Source organism: Orycteropus afer, unplaced genomic scaffold, assembly GCF_000298275.1.
Source record: "Orycteropus afer afer isolate SDZICR_OR568_19922 unplaced genomic scaffold, OryAfe1.0 scaffold00083, whole genome shotgun sequence".
Lineage (NCBI taxonomy): Eukaryota > Metazoa > Chordata > Mammalia > Tubulidentata > Orycteropodidae > Orycteropus > Orycteropus afer.
The window spans coordinates 8,571,426-8,586,978 of NW_006921670.1; the positions used below are offsets into that span (position 1 = coordinate 8,571,426).

Sequence of the window (15,553 nt, forward strand, 5' to 3'; positions counted from 1 at the left end):
TGAAGACTGACAGCCTTGGAGACCCTGTGGTGCAGTTCCACTCTGTCCTCTAGGGGCGCTGTGGGTCAGAATGGACTCCAGGGCAGTGGGTGTGGTTTGGGCTTTGCTTCCGTGAAGATTGACAGCCTTGGAGGCCCTGTGGGGCAGTTCCACTCTGTCCTCTGGGGGCGCTGTCGGTCGGAATCCACTCCAGATCCTCCTGTCCCCCAGCTTGCAGAGCCGTGGGCGTTCCTTAGCTTGTAGATTCCAGATGCAGGGCCTTGGTCTCTTTCTCAGAAGGGCGCCAGCCCCACCCTGTTCTCAGAACATCTTGCTGACTGACAGCATCTCCACAGACTGTTTCCAAACAGGGTTACGTTCACAGGTAGTGGAGGCAGGACTGGGCACATTCTGGGAGACACCATGCAATCTTGAACAGTCTCTGAGAGGCAGGCAGGGCATGGGCCAGGCTGGCTCTGGGGGCAGCAGCCTGTCAAAACAAAGCCCCTCTGCAGGGTGACCCCTCAGGGGGCCTGTGGGCAGCGTTTTCCACCTGTCTGGCCCTGGTGAGCAGGACCAAACCCCAGGTGGGCCAGCAGACAGGCGGCGACAGACACGTTGGAGGCACTTTTCCTTATTTAAGGAAAATCAGAGTGGATTTATGACCAGGAAATGGCCATATAGAGAGGCCCTCGTTGGTGGAGCCCCCAGGGAAGGGGCCCAAGGTGGCAGTGGGGGTGGGAGGGGACTGTGATGGAGCCTCCTAAAATAACGGCTGTTCTCAATGCCTCCACCCCTGCAGTAACCACCTGGCTCTGCTCTGTTTGTTCACAGCTTGGTTTTCAACTACATCCAGGCAGGCGTGAGGGGTGCTTTCCGAAGTGTGAAGAGTTGTCTCACCAACCTCAGGGAGAACGTGGGGGTCCGGAGACTCGTGGCCCGCAGGAACTGGGTAAGAGCCCCACCCGGACACTGACGGCTCTGACTCGCATCCCCACGTCCTGCATGTGGTGACCACCTGGAGCCAGGTGGCAGCTGCTCCTTAGGGCTGACCGTGTCTGGTTTGCCACAGTCCTCACCACTCCCTATTGTCTTAGATGCCTGCTGCATCCACTTAACACTACCTGCCTGGTCCACAGGTCTTTGGGCTGAGCCTCCTGGTTTATTGAATGAATGAGTAAGTGAGCAACATGCTTGTCATGCCTTCATCTGGCAGACAAGACTCTTCATGGCTCAGGGCAGGTGCCTCTTCTTCTGGGCCACTTTCCTCATCAGCCCCCCCTCCCGCCCTTCACCCCGCCCAGGACCCAGGACCGATGGCCTCTTATCTGTGGGTGTGTGTCGGGACAGAATGAGTGTTCTCACCCATGTTCCATCCAGATTTGCCCTACAGACGAGCAGCCCCTGCGTGCCCCCCCTTCCTCTCCCCACTCCTTATCTTTCTGGCCCCACATTCTCCCTGGTCCCTCCATGTCTGCTGTGGCGCTCCCTCTGCGGCCCGCAGCCCCCCTTCCCCTCAGCCACCCGCTCTGCCCCGGACCTGCTAGTCCCCGCGTCCACATGACGCACGGGCGGGCACTCGTCACGCCACCGAGCTGCAGACCGCGTGTGAGCGGGGCCCAGACCTCACGCCCCGCCCTCCTCCCGCAGGTGGCGCCCCACCAGGTGTGTGGGCAGGTGCTGCCCCTGCTGCTGCTGCTCGGCGTGGCGCTCCAGGTCGTCCTGCCCAAGTGACGCGAGGGGCAGCCGGTGCGGCTGGTCCGCCCCGCACCCACCGCCCTGGAGGTGGCACGTGGCTGTTGCTTTCCGATGATCTCTTTTTTATATTTAAACCATGAGGTAGTGCTGGGTCACTGCCAAGGTTGCCTACTGGAGTTTTTTGGCTTTTGTTTTTTTTTAAGAGAAATGAATTCCTTGTCCCTCTGTGGCCGTTACTGGTTAGTGGCCTGTCCCCAGGCCTGGCCAGGCCTCGCTCTCCTCCTGGTCCCGGCCCTCTGGGAGGTGGCCTGTCCCTGAGAAGGACCCCTCCTCTCCAGGATCGGTCATCGTGGCAGGCAGCGGGAGGCAGTGCGGGTCACACCTCCATGTCCGGGATCCCCACAGCAAGAGAGTCTGCTGGAATGGATTTTGGTGGGGTGGAGAGAGCTGAATAAATGTTGGTTTTCCAAGTGGTCTCTGGTCCTTCCTGGCGGTTTGCAGCCTCAGTGTCTGCCCCGCCCAGTCTGCTCCATGAGGGCAGGTGTGCTTCCTGAAACCTGTTTTCACACAGCCTCGGGCTTGTCCCTGCACCTGAGAACCCCAAAGGCCATCATGATGTTGGCCTGACATGTGATGTAAGGTTTGCAAGGTTTACCTTCCTTGCCCTGGTCCCTGGAATCCACCATTAGGGATTATTTCCTTTGGACTGTTGAGTCCCTCTAACGGGGCTGCCTGTCTCCACACAGATGCTCATCTAGCACTCACTCCAGGAAGGGTGCGATGCTAGGAGCTGCTCACAGTGGAGGGTCTGACAGAGAGGAGGGCCCGGCCAGTGGTGCGTCCAGCCTCTCCGCTCGGGGAGCCTGGGGTTCTTTTAAGATCAAGAAGAGGGAGCAGGGAAGACACAGTTGATGGCCATGTCCTCCCAGCAGGCACCTCCGGCGAGATGCCCTGCTCCCCCCCAGGGGCTGCAGGGTCCCGGCTTGCCTGGGTCTCAGAGGAGCCCACTTTGCCAGGCTCTGGGAATACGATGAACAAGACCTGGTCCCTGCCTTAGAGGCTCCTGTTCCAGTCGGGGAGGCAAAACTGCACACACGAGTAAGCTAGGTATATGGTGAGGCCCGTTTAGGAGGCAGCAAAGGGCAGAGAAGTGACTGGCTCGGGGTGGGGGTGGAACAGTGATGGCAGGCCCCTGAGAAGGAACCATCCTGTCTGCATTAACAGCATGTGCAAAGCTCCTGGGGCAGAAGACAGGCCAAAGCCTCCGCAGAGAGGCCTGTGACCACAGGGTGGGGCGTGGTGTGGGCGGAGCGCAGGGTGGGGCGTGGCCGTGGGCAGAGCAAGCCTGGAGGTGGAGTGATGGACCCAGCAACCAGCTTGGGGCTGATGCCCTGGGGAGGGGTTGGCCTGAGCCCCAGAACTCCTCCAGGGGGAAGGCGGGGTGGGGGTCTCTGAGGCCACACTGGCAGATCCAGCCAGAAGAGGGAGATGGGGGAGTAGCCCTTCCCCACCTGGGTGTGTAGGAGGCTGGCTGGTCAACCCCAGGGGCCTTGATGTGCTGTCCACGGCCTTGACACCCACACACTCAAGGTGACAGCCTTGACTTCCCCAGAGCCAAGGGACCTGCTGTCACGCGACGCCAGCACTTCACTGGTATTACCTGAGACAGTTCATCCCACAGGTAAGAAACTGAGGCTCAGAGACCACAGTGGCCCAAGCACAAGGGACCCTCCGATCCTGATCCAATGGGGATCCCCTGACCACCACGGTCCAGCGCAGCCGCCGTCAGGCAGGTGGGACGCTGGGGGCCCCCGTGGGGACAGGGCTGCTGAGGTCACTCGGCCAGTCAGGCCCGTCTCTGCTCCGCCCGGCACAGCTTCCACAGCGTACCCCCCAGAGCCCTGTAAGCCACCTTCCAGACGCAGAGCCCGCAGGAGCTCTGGGCAGGAAGGGGGCCCTCTCGTCACCATCCTGTAGCGAGGCAGAACCTGGACTCCCCAACTCTGGCCCCTCCCAGGTGTGCCTGCACTTCTGCAGAAACGACAGCTTTCTGGATGCTTCCTGGAGATGGCACCACGCACCTTTGCTATTTCCTCCCTGCAGCTTGGACTGTGGACGGACCCACAAGGGAACCATCTCAGACCCCAAGGGAAAGGTGGGCAGCACTCAGGACAGTACCTCGAATTCCCACCAGACTCTCACGTGACAGACATTTCCCCGACTTGGAGCCTTTCCTCCTCAGAGGCAACCACAGCCCTGTGGCCCCAACCTGCCTGCAGCAGCCAAAACCAGAGCCTCCAAGACTGCTGGGGGCCACACAGCCCTCCGCGAAGGGCCTCCAAATGAAGCCGGGAAAGCATCTCTACAAAACACAGCTTCTCTGTGAATGTTTGAAAAGTTGTGAAAGAAAGTTTTAAGAAACCATTCTTTTCAAAACTCAAAATCATGAAAAAAGACCAGGTTTACTGGTCTCATAGAGCCTGGTGAGACTCTGACCCTGACCAAGATGATGGCCCCTCGTCACCCTTCAGGTCTGGAATTGAACCCCATGGCTTCCAGCCAAACAACAGACAGGCACATGGGGTGAACATTTACATCAAGGAGATACACTCTTGGAAGCACACTCAACGGAAGCAGCAGTCAGGATATTAGACGACGTGTAGCACTGGGAAGGTCAACCGCGAAGGAAGTGTTTCAAGTGCTGAGGAGCAAGGATATCTCCTTGAGGACTAAGGTGCGCCTGACACAGGCCATGATATTTCCAGTCGCCTCGTATGCATGTGAGAGCTGGACAATGAATAAGGAAGACCAAAGAAGAGTTGATGCTTTTGAGTTGTGGTGCTGGCGAAGAATGCTGAAAGTACCATGGACTGCTAAAAGAACTAACAGATCTGTCCTGGAGGGAGTGCACCCGAAATGCTCCTTGGAAGCGAGAATGGCCAGACTTCGTCTCACCTACTTTGGTCATGTTGTCAGAAGGGACCATTCTTTGGAAAAGGATGTCATGCTTGGTAAGGTGGAGGGTCGATGAAAGAGGGGAAGGCCTTCAACGAGATGGTCTGACACAGTGGCTGCGATGATGGGCTCAAGTATAGCAGGGATCGTGGAGCTGGCGCGGGATCGGGCAGTGTTTCGTTCTGCTGTGCATGGGGTCGCTATGAGTCGGAAACGACTCGACGGCACCTAACAACAACAGACACACTCTTTGGAACTATGAATTGTGGGAGAACAGAAGGGCAGTGTTTGCATAGGAGACAGCTCAGGGGGTGTGAGTGCATGGGAGCGAAGGACAGAGAAGAGGTAATTACAGGGAGGAAGTGGGAAGAGAGCTGTTGTTACACTGTGAGGAATTGCAGTCAATGTCATGAGACAAAATGTGTATGAACTGCTGTATGGAAAAGGAATTTACTCTGTAAACTTCCATCCAAATCACAAAAAAAAAAATGAAAAAAACAATGTGGCAAGAAATATATATAAAGATAATAAATATAAAGTAAAAGAAAAAAAAATCTTTCCTCCTGGTATTCCACAGGCCCTCCCACAGGACGTGGTGAAAAGGGCTCTCCAATCAGGGGCTACGACGGGTCACACGGCCACAGGAAGGGAAGCGAAGTCCTCACAGCTGAGCCAGTGAGCAATGTGACAGAAGAAGCCGGATGTTGTCAGAGATTTCATTTTACCTGGAGTCACAGTCAATGCCCGTGGGAGTCAGATGACATACCACACTGGGCTGATCGGCTGTACAAGATGGCTTCAAAGTGTTAGAGAGCAAAGCTGTGACTTTGAGGCCTAAGGTGTACCTGACCAAACCACGGTATTTTCAGTCACCTCACACGCACGTGAATGCCAGACAATGAATAAGGAAGAGAGGAAGAACTGATGCGTCTGAAACGTGGTATTGGTGATGAATACTGAAAGTACCATGGACTGCCAGAAGAATGAACAGATCTGTCCTGGAGGAAGTGCAGCCAGAATGCTCCTTGGAAGCGAGAATGGCCAGACTTCGTCTCACCTACTCTGGTCCTGTTGTCAGAGGGGACCAGTCCCTGGAGAAGGATGTCATGCTTGGTAGGGTGGAGGGTCAGCAAAAAAGAGGAAGACCCTCAACGAGATGGACTGACACAGTGTCTTTAACGAGGGGCCAGGCACGGCAGCAGGGGGACAGTGTTTCATTTTGTTGCGCAGGGGCCTGCTATGAGTCCAAACCAGCTCAGCGCCGCACATTCCCAGGAATGTTTTCCCACCGTCACTAAATAATGAAGCCATCGCCACTGCTCAGAATACTCATTTAATGGATATTTATGGAGGAGTCTGAGGGTGGGCGTAGCCTGACAGGGTCGCACAGCAGACACTCGGTAAAGGCTGCCTCAGAGGATGACGGGGCTCCCCTGCCCTGGGGGCGCCCACGCTCTGGCACACAGCAGGCACTGGGTGAGTATCTGCTGCATAATGAGCTGATGAGACTTGGTCTCACATTACGCTCAGCTGTCAAGTGAGGCGCAGACTCAACGGCTGCCACACCGGCTGGGGACCTATGTTCGTTATGACGTAATGACAGAGGGGCTGGGTCTGCCCCGGGTGACCGGCAGGCTGCTGGGCAGTGTGATGGAGGAAGAGCTTCGGGCTCCTGGCGCTGGCCTGTGACCTCCTGATCCCGGGAACCCCGTCCCCGCCCATCTCCAGACGAGCAAGCTGACCCCGAGAGGTGGTGTGGTTGCCCATGGCGACAATGCTGGCCGAGGCAGGAAGAGCGGCCCAGCCTCTGTACAGAACCTTCACTGCCACGTCTCCTGTCCCTCGAGGACTGGTCTGTGAGAAGGACACTCGCCACCTCCTGTGCCACTGTGTGCGGTGGCACGTACTCCGCCAGCCATCGGCGCCCTTGTTTAGAAGGCAGCGCGGGCACACCCGGCCTCTCTGCTGCAGACAGCCCAGGTAGGCGGCCAGGCTGCTGGTCCCCGTGGCCCTCCCACCCCCCGAGCCAAGGGCCCCTATGCGTCCTGCGCCTCGTGGGCCTCCTGCACCTCCACGTGGCTGTAGGCCTTCCAGGCCTGCAGGTTACAGCTCTTTAGGATGGCTCCCAGCTGCCTCCCTGGGCCTACCTCGAAGGTTTGGGGGAACTCGGTGCCCCTCCTCCTCTCGTAGATGGCGTGCAGCGTCTGCTCCCACTTCACCGGGGAGACCAGCTGCTTCACCAGCAGCCTCGGGATGTGCCTGGGATGCGTGTATTTATTGCCCAGGACGTTTGAATGCACCGACACCAGGGGCGCCTTCATGGTGATAGCCTTCAGCACCCGGGCCAGCGGCTCAGTGGCGGGCTCCATCAGGCGGGTGTGGAAGCCACCACTGACCGGCAGCATCTTCGTGCGTCTGAAGTCATAGCGCGAGGAGTTCTTCTGCAGAAACTGCAGCGCCTGGAACAAAAAGGGAGGAGGCCGAAGTGGAGGGCAAGCCGAGCTTGGGGAGAAACACGCTCGGAGGCAAACCCCACCCTGGCGGCACCCCCTCTGGTCCCGCAAGTATTGGGCATAGCGCACTTGTCCACGGGCTCCAGGCCTGCAGAGCCAGGGGCGAACTGCACTCACAGTTCCCAGTGAGATTCAGCTGTAAGCGTCAACAGTGTGCCAGAGTCCTGGAGGGACCCCACAGAGAAGAGGGCCGAGAGCCGCCTGTCGCCACCAGCTGCTGAACACAGCGAGCCACTTAAGTCCTCAGACTTTCTCATCTGCAGGACGGGTGTGATGCCAGCCACCTCACAGGGACTCTGGGGCGAGCCAGGCTGGAGACGTGAATGACGGATAAACAAAAAGGCTATGGTGTTGGTCTCTGATGAGAATCCTGTCTTCTCGGGACTCCACAATGTTCAGGGTAAAAATTAAGATGGAAAATCCAAGCCCTGCTTTCCAAGGCAGGGCCTTCCCCGTCAGAACCCTCGGGACATGGTCCCCCTCACCTGGAGTTTCTCCACAGAAAAGAGCCCTCTCCACAAGCCCGAAGCTGTCCCCTGAAGGCCACCTGGCCCAAAGGGTCACGTGCCAGCTGACAGGACAAAACACTCGGAACTGGTTGAACAACAGAGGATGTAATTTTCAAAGATTTTGGAAATAGAAGCTATTCTTGTAAAGGGAGCCTGTGACTGAGGACACAGCCCATCACCTGCCATGTGGGTGGCTCTGTCACGGTCTGCTGAAGGCCTTCTGGTGCACAGACACCACTAGCTCTGCAAGCCGAGTCCTTCCAGCCTGACACCAGCTGGCCCCCAACGAGCTGAGCCCCAGAAGACGCACGTCACACTGTGATCTCCTCGGTTGTGTGACTTCAGGCAACTCATCTTGTGCCTTTGTGTAAAGTACAGAGGACCCCATTTGTGACCTGGTGTGGTGGTTATGTTTGTGCGTCAACTTGACTGGGCCTGGTTGATTGGCTGGGCAGCTGGATGTAGTATTCTCCATGATGAGACTGGTCATCAACTCCATGGTGGAATCTACTGGGAGCAGCTGAGTAGCTGCCTTTGGGTATGTGGTCTGCTTCCTGTATATAAGGAGAAGCCTTGGGAATGGTCTCTAGCCTGTGGCACGCTTGGACCCTGCATGTAGCCATGTCGTTGCTCAGCAGCCTGCCATGCTCTGCTGACCTTGGGACATACAATGGACTTAAGTTAATGGCCTGCTGTGTGGATTGGTAACATCAGGACTGTGCCTTTTTACTTGTCAACCTTGGGGCTTCTTAGCCTCAGCAGCCAGCAGCTGTCTGAGTGAAGAAACGTCTCTAGCTCCAGAGGGCCAGGAGCAGGAGGCAGAGCTGGACCCCAAGGTGGAGGGGCTTTCACCCAGCCCCTAGAGCCTGGCACTTAGAACTTGGACTTAAAGCCTCCAAACTGTAAGAATCAACTCCTGCTTGTTAAGGCCATCCCATCTGTGGTATATATTCTTGTCAGAGCAGCATTAGGGACCAGAACACCTGGCAACCGTATTCCTTCACATGTAAGTGCCACACGAGGGCTGGCAGTTACTATCTACCACAACGGTCATGTCCACTAGGAAAAGAACGAAAAGACAGGGTGGCTGCTGTGCCCGATGAGTATTTCATTCGGGTGATGCTTGCTCTTCCGTGGCACCTCTCCCTCCATGAGGACTCCCGTCGGCCCAGGCTGTGCAATGACGTGTGGGCAGGGGCTCCTTCTGCTCTGAGTCTGACAGCTTCTGCAGAGGCAGGACCTGCTGCGTGGGCCCGGAGGGAGTGAGCAGAGCCCGCCCCGGTGAGCACGCACGCTGTGTGCAGGGGCCACGGAACTTTCTGGGCTGTTTGTCACTGCGACCACATCTAGCGGGTCCTGACTAAGGTGGTGCGTCACATCCACCGTCCCAGTCATCCACCTGCTCTTCACCGAGGGACATGCTCCCCCCCAGGGCCGGGTTCCCACCAGCCCAGGCTGCCCTGATGACTGGCATCTGTGTGGGCGGCTCCTCTCAGGCACTTCCTGTGGTATTCCCACGGCCTTGAAGGGCTCTCCACAGAAGGTCTTTGGACTCATTGAACATCTGAGCCAACTCAAGTCCCAGGTGAGGATCACAGGCACCAAAGCCATAGTCCTGGGCTCCAGCAGCTCCTTGGAGGGAGCTCTCACATGGACGCTGGTCTAGCCAATGCCAAGGAGTCGTGGTCACATCCATGGTTAGAGAGGATACATGGGTCTGGGAGATTTGCTCAGGGCCCATTGGTGCATGGAAAGGGGACAGTCTCCCAGTGTCTGCAGGGCTCCCTCTACCACACTGCCCAGCCCCAACCACTCCCCAAAGCCCATGGCTTGGCTGGGTACCCCCTACCCCACTGTGGCCCCTAGTTGTGGAACCATTCCATCCTTGACTCCATCTAACTACCAGAGCTCCACAGACTGGGGTCCACGGAGGCCGTTCCCATCCACACCAACCTCTAGGTGTCCGGAAATCACCCTGCAGTTCGGAAAGAGGTAGTTGGCCACCTCGCACACGGGGTTCTCTATGCCCAGAGCCTTGCAATGCTCCCGGGCTTCCAAACATGCGGAGGAGAACTTGGTCTGGGGCTTGCCGAGGACAGACAGCATCCCACTGGGGACAGCATCCGAGGCTTCCTGCATGGCCTCGGCTCGGACCTTCACTGCATACAAACCTACCCAGAGAGAAGGGCATTTGGCAAATTCAGGGCATGGAGAGGAGGAGGGAGGCCCAGACCCGAGAGACACAGGGCACGGTCCACACTGCTGCCTGGAGGTGCTGACCTCGGGGTTACTGCCAACCCACCAGGCCACAGTTCCACGTATCTGCACCACACACACACCAAGAGCTGCACAAAGGCACTCTGCATACTGAGATACAACCACCAAAACTCAGGGTGCTAAAAACCACCACCCACCAACGAGCCAGTCAGGGAGGCGTCCAGGGCCTCCCTCTACAATTAACGCAGGAGCTTCCTGCTTTCAAAACCGGTTTGGCGTCGGGCAGTGTCCTCAACTGAGGGTGACTGTGCCCCCAGGAGGCAGCTGACAATATCTGGAGACGTGTTTTGGTTGTCCCACTGACATCTAGTAGGTAGATCCAGGGATGGTGTACAATGTCCTACCGTGCACAGGGCGGTCCCTACCATGGAGCATTATCCAGTCCAAAGTGTCAGGCGTGCCACTGACGAGGCACGCTGGGGTGGGTCAAGAGGAACGGACGTTGAGCCACACTGCCCGGGCTACTCACATCATTGCCCAAGTTCAAACTTTCAATTAGTACAACAAGGGTAACAATAACCAGTCGGCCTGGGCTGCCGTGGAGACCAGTGGTTGCTAACGATCTGTCATTTAACAGCACAGCTGTTGAAGAGGAAACACCGTTGGGAAACGTTTGCTATGTGGGAGCTGCGCACACCACAGGGAAGCACATGAACTCAGATCTCACACCATCGCGGCTCCAGTATCACTGCCCACTTAGAGCTGGAGAGCCCCCCACACCAAGGCAGGCGGACTGACGGGGGAGGCTGTTGACACTGCTGTGGCGGGGGGCTGGTCTCCGTGGCTCACGGGGCGGGGTGTTAGTCTCCGTGGCTCACGTGCAAGGCAAGAGCACAGGGCCAGGTCTTAATGGCCTGTCAGGACCAGGCACTCACCACCAGTCCTCCTCTCTGGAGACCTGAGGAGGGGACAGGGGGGCTGACAGGCCATGGCGAGATGAAGGAATCGTCCAGCATCTGAAGGGACAAGCAAAGAGGGTCCACCCTCCTTCACGCCACACCCCTATGTCTGTACTGGTCTTTTGTCAGCCCCTTATACGGGTGTGACTGAGGAGGGTATGCATTAAGGAGCTATGGCAGGAAGCGGGCCACACACGAGGAATGTGGGGGGAACACGGGAAAACCCTCCCGCCTCCCAGGCAGGCATTAAAGAGGTGACTGTGCACAGATGTCCTGTGAAAACACCAAACCAGAAACTGCACAATGTGTATGAAAATCCTCCCAGATGACGTCATGGGTAACTACCCATGTCCCGGTCTGACAGGAGGAGAGAACAGAAAGGAGACCTGTCCTTCCCTTTTCCTAACAGAGCTGTCATGCCGCTTTAACACAAGCAAGAATCTGAAGTAAACTGACAGGGCTCAAGAGGACATACTCATGTCCCTCATTCAACAAGCATCTACCAGGCAGCACCCTCGGACCAGGCACAGGGCTGTCACTGGAACAAGGATACCGTGGAGGGGAAACAGCCGAGCAGGATCCCGTGACCAAAGTACAGAAGGAAATCCCCTGGTTTAAGGGAATCCCGGTCTCAGGGTTCCAGTGTCACCCCCACCCATGTGCATCCTTCCAAATACCCGAGTGGCAGTGGCCTGTGTCCCCAGCGGGCCCAGCAAGACCCCAGACGCCTGAAACCAAACCCCTTCCTGGGTACCTTCGGAAAACTCCATGGCTCCAGCAAACACCAGGGCTGCAAATTCGCCCACACTGAATCCAGCAGCAGCAACGCAGTTCTCGATGACCTGCAGCGACAAGGTGCAGGGCGTGAGGCCGGGATCTCGGGGCGGGGGAGGGGCTCTGCACCTGAGAGCTGAAGGGTGTGCGTGGGCTCAGTGAGCCGGGTCCCACTGGCCTGGTGCTCCAGCTAGAAGGGGACACAGAGTGGCCTTGGAGTCCACCAAGTCCAGTCCCTTTACTGAAGAGGGACTTCCTGGCAAGGCGAGGAGAGGGCAAGGACAAGGCCCCGCTGGCTCCTCGTGGTGGAGTCATGGCTTCCATCCAGGACCCTGGAGCCCCAGCCCACACTCTCTGTGTCCTGGAGCTGCGGCCCAGGCCAAGTGGAGCCCGACGGGGTCAAGCGTGGACCTCAAGGGCATGACGTTCAGGTCCCAGAAACCTGGGTTTGAACCTCAGCTTAGGAGAGTTCCCCGTCCTCCCTGCACCTCAGTCATCTCATCTGTGAAGTGGGGGAAGAGCAGCCTCCCTCCCAGGACTGCTGGCAGAATTAGGTGAACATGCAGATGACACAACCCTGCTAACTGAAAGCAAAGAGGACTTGAAGCACTTACAGACGAAGATCAGATACAGCCTTCAGTATGGGTTACCCCTCCACATGAAGAAAACCAAAGTCCTCACAACTGGACCAATAAGCAACATCAGGACAAATGGAGAAAAGACTGATGTTGTCAAGGGTTTCATTTTACTTGGATCCACAATCACCACCCAAGAAACCAAATGACGTATCACACAGGGCAAATCTACTGCAAAAGACCTCTTTAGTGTCAAAAAGCAAAGATGTCACTTTGAGGACTAAGGCGCTCCTTACTCAGGCCACGGTATTTTCAATCACCTCATAAGCATGTGAGAGCTGGACAGCGAGGAAGGAGAAAGAACCGATGGTCTGAACCACGGAGTTGGTGAAGAGTACGCACAGCCCACGGGCTGCCGGAACAAGCAAGTCTGTCTGAGAGGAAGTGCAGCCAGACGCTCCTCAGAAGGATGGTGACTGACACACTTTGGACATGGCATGGAGGGAAGGAGCCCTGGTGTTGCCATGGTTAGGTGCTCAGCTGCTAACCCAAAGGTTGGTGGTTTGAACCCACGGGCTGCTTTGTGGTAGAAAGCTGCAGCAGTCCGCTTCCCTACAGATTTACAGGCTCGGAACCCTAGAGGGTGGTTCTGCTGTATCCTACAGGGTCCCTATGAGTTAGGAGTGACTCGACGGCAATGGGTCTGGTTGCCTCTAGGTTGTCAGGGGGACTGATCCCTGGAAAAGGACATCGTGCTTGGTAGGGTGGAGGGTCAGAGAAAAAGAGGAAGACCCTCGACAAGACGGACGGACACAGTGGCTGCAAGAGTGGGCACAGACACGCTCGTGAGAATGGCACAGGATCGCGCAGCGTTTCATTCTGTGGTTCTTAGGGTCGAGATGATTGGAATCGACTGGACGGCACCTAACAATACCACCTTGATTCTTACTGAGCACAGAGCACAGGCCTGGCCCAGGGTACACAGTCAATGCTGTCACTAGACTCAGCAGGGCCTCATAACTAATGCCTTTTATGTATCCCAATCTCCTCTCCTCGTCTGTAAACTAACAGTACGGTCTTTACCCTGCAAAGTTATACAGGTGAAATAAACGGGCTAAGGGATCTAAAACGTTAAACTTTAGCATCAAGCACGGTTCTGGTTCCCAGTGCCACTCTCACAGGAATATACCACAAATGGGATGGCTTCAACAAACAGGAGTTTATTCTCTTACAGTTTTGGAGGCTGGAAGTCTGAATTCCAGGTGCCAGGCTCTAGGGGCTGGGTGAAAGCCCCTCCACCTCGGGCTTCAGCTCTGCTGCTTGCTCTCAGCCCACTGGAGCTAGAGCATCTCTTCACTCAGACAGCTGCTGGCTGCTGAGGCTGACAAGCCCAAGGTTGACAAGTGAGAAGGCACAGCCCGGATATTACCAAACCACACGGCAGGCCATTGATTCAAGTCCAGTAGGAGTCTCAAGGTCGGGAGACAGCACGGCAGGCTGCTGAATGAAGACTCGGCTCCATGCGGGGTCCAAGCGCGCCATAAGCTCTAGACCATTCCCAAAGCTACGGGAAGCAGATCACATCCCTAAGGCAGCTACTCAGCTGCTTGTGGTAGACCCCACCATGGAGCTGATGGCCAGTCTCATCATGCGGAATAACTACCACCAGCTGCCCAGCCACTCAACCAGCCCCAGCCAAGATGACACCATAAGCATTAAAAAAAAACACACCAACCAAAAAACCTACTGCCATTGAGTTGATTCCAACTCATAGCAACCTCCATTGGGTTTCTGAGGTGGTAAATCTTTACAGAAGCAGATTTCCCCACCTGCCTTCCACAGAGCAGCTGGTGGGTTTGAACCACCAACCTTCTAGTTACCAGTCAAATGCCTTAGGCAATGTGCCACCAGAGCTCCTTCCGTATTAAGTACTAATAGCAATCAATTTACCACTCTCAAGGGAAGCGACATTTTCAAAGGTAAACCTTAAAGTCACAACCCAGCCTGCCACTCCCCATCCCCTGGTATTTCTTCTCCTGATTGCTTATCTCTAACACACAGCATATTTGCCGTTCCCCTCCCCCTTATTTGTTTGAACCTTTTATTGTGATCTGGGTGAAAGTGTACAGACCAAATTCGTTTTCTATTCCACAAGGAGCTCTGGTGGCATCGTGTCTAAGGCACTTGACTGCTAACCAAGAAGGCTGGCGGTTCAAACCCACCCGCCACTCCTCGGAAGGAAGATGGGGCAATCTACTTCTGTAGCGATACTGCCTCGGAAACCCAAGGAGGGGTCGCTATGAGTCGGGTGCGACTCGATGGCACATAACAACAATCAACAAGTCATACAGATTCTGTTTCCTGACATTGATTGCAATCCCCACGACGTAGCAGCTGTCTTTCCACTTCCTCCCTGTGGTCACCCTTCCCCTTCGCACGTTCGTTCTTTACTGTCTGTCTCTCTCCGCTAAGAAGCAAGCGCCCTTAGAGCAGCGACCCTTGTGCACTTCACAGCGGTATCCTCGGTGCCGAGAACAGTGCCTGGCACAGAGGGGGCGCTCCGGCCCAGCAGGCAGGCGCCCGGGACAGCTTTCTGGCTCGGCTGCGAGAGCTCGGGAATGGCTCACCCTCCCGGGCTGCCTTCGGGCCTCACCTCGGGCTGCTGATAATGGAGTTTCTCCACCGCAGCCAGCGAGGCCACGAAAACGGCGGGCTGGCAGCGCTCGGTGCGGTCGAGGTCCTCCTGCGGCCCGTGCAGGCTCAGCTCCAGCAGGTCGTAGCCCAGCACGCGCTGGGCGGCGGCGTAGAGCTCGCGGACGCGCGGGTAGCGGAGCAGACCCCGGCCCATGCCCACCACCTGGCTGCCCTGGCCCGGGAAGAGCAGCACGGAGCACTGGCCCGGCGTCCGCCGCGCCACCGCCTCCCAAGGCGGCCTCCCATTTTCTGCCGCCGCCGCGTCCCGCAGCAGCTCGGCCACGTCCGCGGCGCCCGGCGGGGGCACCGGGAAGCTCGAGGCGCCGCGATGGCAGCCAGCGCCCCAGCCCCGGGCCCACGCAGCCCGCGCAACCCGGACGCTCATGGTGGGGGCACCTGCCCCGCGTACGTTACCGTGGCGACCGAGGCCCGACTGCGGCGCCCCGGCGCGGTCCTTGACACATTTCTTGCCGGGCGGGCCGGGGCACCCGAAGGCCGGAAGAAAGGTTCCGCAGCCAGATCCGCCCGGACGCTGAGACACTTTGCTGGCGCTCTAGGGGGCTAGTGAGGCAGGCTCAATGTATAATTTACGCTTTTTACCGAGCACGTGAAAGTCTTCCCCGTTCTTCCTCGCCCTTGATTATCCCAACAGTTGAAGTGCCTAAGGCATCTGACTGCTA

General features: G+C 57.0%; 1 protein-coding gene across 1 annotated transcript; it reads right to left on the minus strand.

Annotated features, from left to right (window-relative positions):
• Positions 1–6,668: 6,668 nt before the first annotated feature.
• MCAT (malonyl-CoA-acyl carrier protein transacylase) lies at positions 6,669–15,258 on the minus strand. The gene is made up of 4 exons (XM_007941794.1): positions 14,833–15,258; positions 11,585–11,672; positions 9,608–9,825; positions 6,669–7,091 (listed from the first exon to the last, which is right to left on the minus strand). The coding sequence occupies exons 1-4, from the start codon at positions 15,256–15,258 to the stop codon at positions 6,669–6,671; spliced, it is 1,155 nt and encodes a 384-aa protein (XP_007939985.1).
• Positions 15,259–15,553: the final 295 nt, after the last annotated feature.

Bases quoted from the DNA above. Each gene is read 5' to 3' on its own strand.
- MCAT (XM_007941794.1), bottom strand. From the start codon at position 15,258: ATGAGCGTCCGGGTTGCGCGGGCTGCGTGGGCCCGGGGCTGGGGCGCT. The intron at 9,826-11,584 runs GTACCCAGGAAG...CTCTCTGGGTAG, and splicing joins AGCCATGGAGTTTTCCGAAG to GTTTGTATGCAGTGAAGGTC. The intron at 7,092-9,607 runs GTTGGTGTGGAT...TTTTTGTTCCAG, and splicing joins TGATTTCCGGACACCTAGAG to GCGCTGCAGTTTCTGCAGAA.